Source organism: Prorops nasuta, unplaced genomic scaffold, assembly GCF_024137725.1.
Source record: "Prorops nasuta isolate Cenicafe-Biocafe unplaced genomic scaffold, Cenicafe_Pnas_1.2 PNAS00013, whole genome shotgun sequence".
Classification (NCBI taxonomy): Eukaryota; Metazoa; Arthropoda; class Insecta; order Hymenoptera; family Bethylidae; genus Prorops; species Prorops nasuta.
Window position 1 is genome coordinate 98967 of NW_027116810.1, and position 3393 is coordinate 102359.

At 32.7% G+C, this 3393-nt stretch overlaps 1 protein-coding gene across 1 annotated transcript; it reads left to right on the forward strand.

The window, feature by feature from the left end:
* The first annotated feature begins 901 nt into the window (after positions 1-901).
* On the forward strand, positions 902-2055 carry LOC136777941 (uncharacterized). The gene is made up of 2 exons (XM_066734512.1): positions 902-1816; positions 1912-2055. Exons 1-2 carry the CDS (start codon positions 902-904, stop codon positions 2053-2055), a joined length of 1059 nt encoding a protein of 352 aa, XP_066590609.1.
* The last annotated feature ends 1338 nt before the right edge of the window (positions 2056-3393 follow it).

Consider the following 3393-nt stretch of genomic DNA (forward strand, 5'->3'; position numbering starts at 1 on the left):
TATAAATCTTCATTGTAAAAGTACACATGTAAGTGTAAATCTACAATAGAAATTTGAAAAATTAACAAAATCTTCTGTGAACATACACAAGTGAATTATAATTTCCACTTAAAATGGAATTTTACCAAAGGAAACGATACTTTTACATCTACAATGTATTTTTCCAATTCGGTGGAAAATTACACTGACTGACGTAAGTAGCAAAGTTGCCAATGACGGTCGGTGTAAATTTACACAAAAATTTTTTACAGTGCGGATATAATAGTATAGATGATATATTAATCATACGTGCTAATAATAATACATTGAAAAGTGAAATTAATTGTAAATATGATGTTGACGTTAGTAAAAAAAATAATATAGGAAAATTGTTGGGTTTTTCGGAATAAAGAGGAATCCTCAAAGCTAATGAATTACATACATCTGACATGCCTGTAAATATATTGAAAATAAATATTATACGAATAATGACGAATATAACTGCAGGAGCCTACAATAATGGTGAACTTGTGCACACTATTCATGACTTTTTTCCAAACATTGAGCCGGGATATAAAATCTCGGTAACGCCAAATAATGTCATTTATCTGCCGATAATCGTGAAGGTAATTGATAATTTTACTGTTTCCACTGTCGACCAAGATAACGATATTGTAGATCTCAGTGGTGAAGATATTACAATTAGACTCCATCTACGAAAATGTTAATTTACAACAAAGATTTTACATATAAATTTCAATCTCCACGAACTTCAGGAATTAGTTGGAATAAAACTTCGAAATCAACACAACAACGACGAGGGCGACGAAGAAATATCAGCAAACGACAAAGTAAGCTGAATATTAAAAATAAAAAGTTTTTAAAATCAATTGGTTTAAAAGTTTTGAAATAAGAAGAAATAATGGTTGATTTATTAAACATTATCGAAACACCTCATTACGATAACCGTATCAATAACATTGAAATACACTCTTACAATCCATATGTGAATTCGTTACTCAACCACAACGATGAAATACGCATTCCTATCCAACAACAGGACCTCGTTATGTTACCAAGCGAAAGTTTCTTGTTTATTGAAGGAGACGTATCTGCAATCGCTGCTAATAATGCCACTATTGATGAGAATAAATTGTTCTTGGATTCAAATGGAGCTGCTTTTTTGTTTAATGAAATACGTTATGAATTGAATGGTGTTGAAGTGGATCGTTGTAAAAATGTAGGTATTACTACTACATTGCGAAACTATGCATTATTATCATCACATGAGAGTACAACTTTGAAATCAGCATCGTCTGATATTAATAGTAAAAATCCAATTAAGAATTTCCAATACTTCAGCTTTTGCATACCGTTGAACAAACTAATGGGATTTTTTGATGATTATAAACGTGTTATCGTAAATGCACGTCATGAACTCATACTAATAAGATCGCGCAATGATTCTAATGCTGTTTATTGCACAATGGATAATATTAATGTTAAAGTAGACTTAGTACTATCGAAAATTCAGTGGAAAATACCTCATATTACGTTGGAAGAATATACAAAATTACAATTTTTAAACGTTATTGAAAAAGATCATCCTATTACAATGACGTATCGTTCATGGGAATTGTATGAATATCCTATGCTTCTCAAAACTCAAAACCACTCTTGGTCAGTAAAAGTTTCAACAAAATTAGAAAAGCCACGTTTTATAGTATTTGCATTTCAAACCAATAGGAAAGATAATGTAAAGAAGAGTATGGCTAAATTTGATCATTGTAATTTGAGAAATTTAAAATTGTATTTAAATTCCGCATCATATCCCTACGTTAATTAAATCTTAATTTTGCCAATAATAACTATGCTATTTTATATGATATGTATTATAAATTTATTAATTCGTATTATAATACTGAATCAAAGTATATTATGCCTATGCTTAATTTCGAAAATTTTATAGACTATGGTCCATTTGTTGCGATTGACTGTTCTCATCAAAACGAATCAATTAAAAGTGGTACTGTAGATATTAAGATAGAATTTGAGTTTGATCAAGAGACACGGTAATGTCTCGACGGCAAGTACATAAAAGTAGGTATTAACGTATCTATACCGCCGTCGAGGCACTACTGTAACTTATACAGCAAGTTTGGCCGTCTCAATTTTTAAATCGATTTTTCTCTATGAATGATACACTGTCATGATTTCAGTAAAGCTTTTCTTGAAATGGTTTGGAACAAGCTTTTACTTGAGCCCATGAACATTAAAATCGGTTCACGCAATCCAGAGATCTCATACTCTGTTAGCTATATATATATCAAAAATTAAGATTCTTCTTGTTCATCTTCTCCAGCCAGAATGTATGTCTCGGGCTGAAGTTAACCGCTAAAGAAAATGATGTCATTTTTACTAACTCGACGACCAAATAATCGATATAATCGATAACTAATATGGCGACTACTGTTAGCTGTCAATTGAATGTCAATTGAATTGTAAGGTTTACCGGTATAACCTTAATATTTTTATAAAAATGAATTGGCTGTAATGATAGTGTAATATAATCAAAACTACTGATAATTTAAGGGAGAAACATGAAGGAGCCAGCAAGATTATCAGATAAGTCACATTGTATTCAAAAATATGTATAAAATTTAATGTTCGGTGGTACTTTGTGGGATTTTTTTTATTGCAGGTTATATAAAATATTCCTTATATGCATATTCCTTGCATGCAGCTCTGATTTGAAGTCCTACCAATGCCAAATGCTCGAACAATTCTTGGAAATATCCTGTTATTGAAGAATGTAGATTGAGGAAGATTGTAAATGAAACAGAGAAGGATGAGGTTGTTACGTTAACTCATAATCAAGACACATGTTAGTGTCTCAACAGCAATTAACATAAACGTTTTTCAGTAAAATAAGTGCATAGTAAAAAAAAATTGTTTTATTAAAACAAAGTTATATATAAGGCACCATTTCATAGTTTGCAGTTTGATGCCAAACCAGTGCCAAATAATGTAACAATTCTTGGAAATACCCTGTTTTTGGAAAATGCAGATTAACGAAGATTGTAAATGAAACAAATAACGTAACAATTCTTGGAAATACCCTGTTATTGGAGAATAGAGATTAAGGAAGGTTGTAAATGAAACAGAGAAGGATGAGGTTGTTACGTTAGTAGTGGTAGCTAGGGGGTTCCTGTGACACGGTGGTGAGGGGAGTGCGGGTGTGCGGGGGGAAGTGTCTTGGGTTCCTGTGACATGGGGGTGAGGGGGGTGCGGGTGTGCGGGGGGAAGTGTCTTAAGAGAGCTGGGGTATAATGGGAGATTAGGGGGAGTGCGGGTGTGCGGGGGGGGGGAAGTGTCTTCTTAAGAACTAGGGTTCATTGGGATGATGAGGAGGGT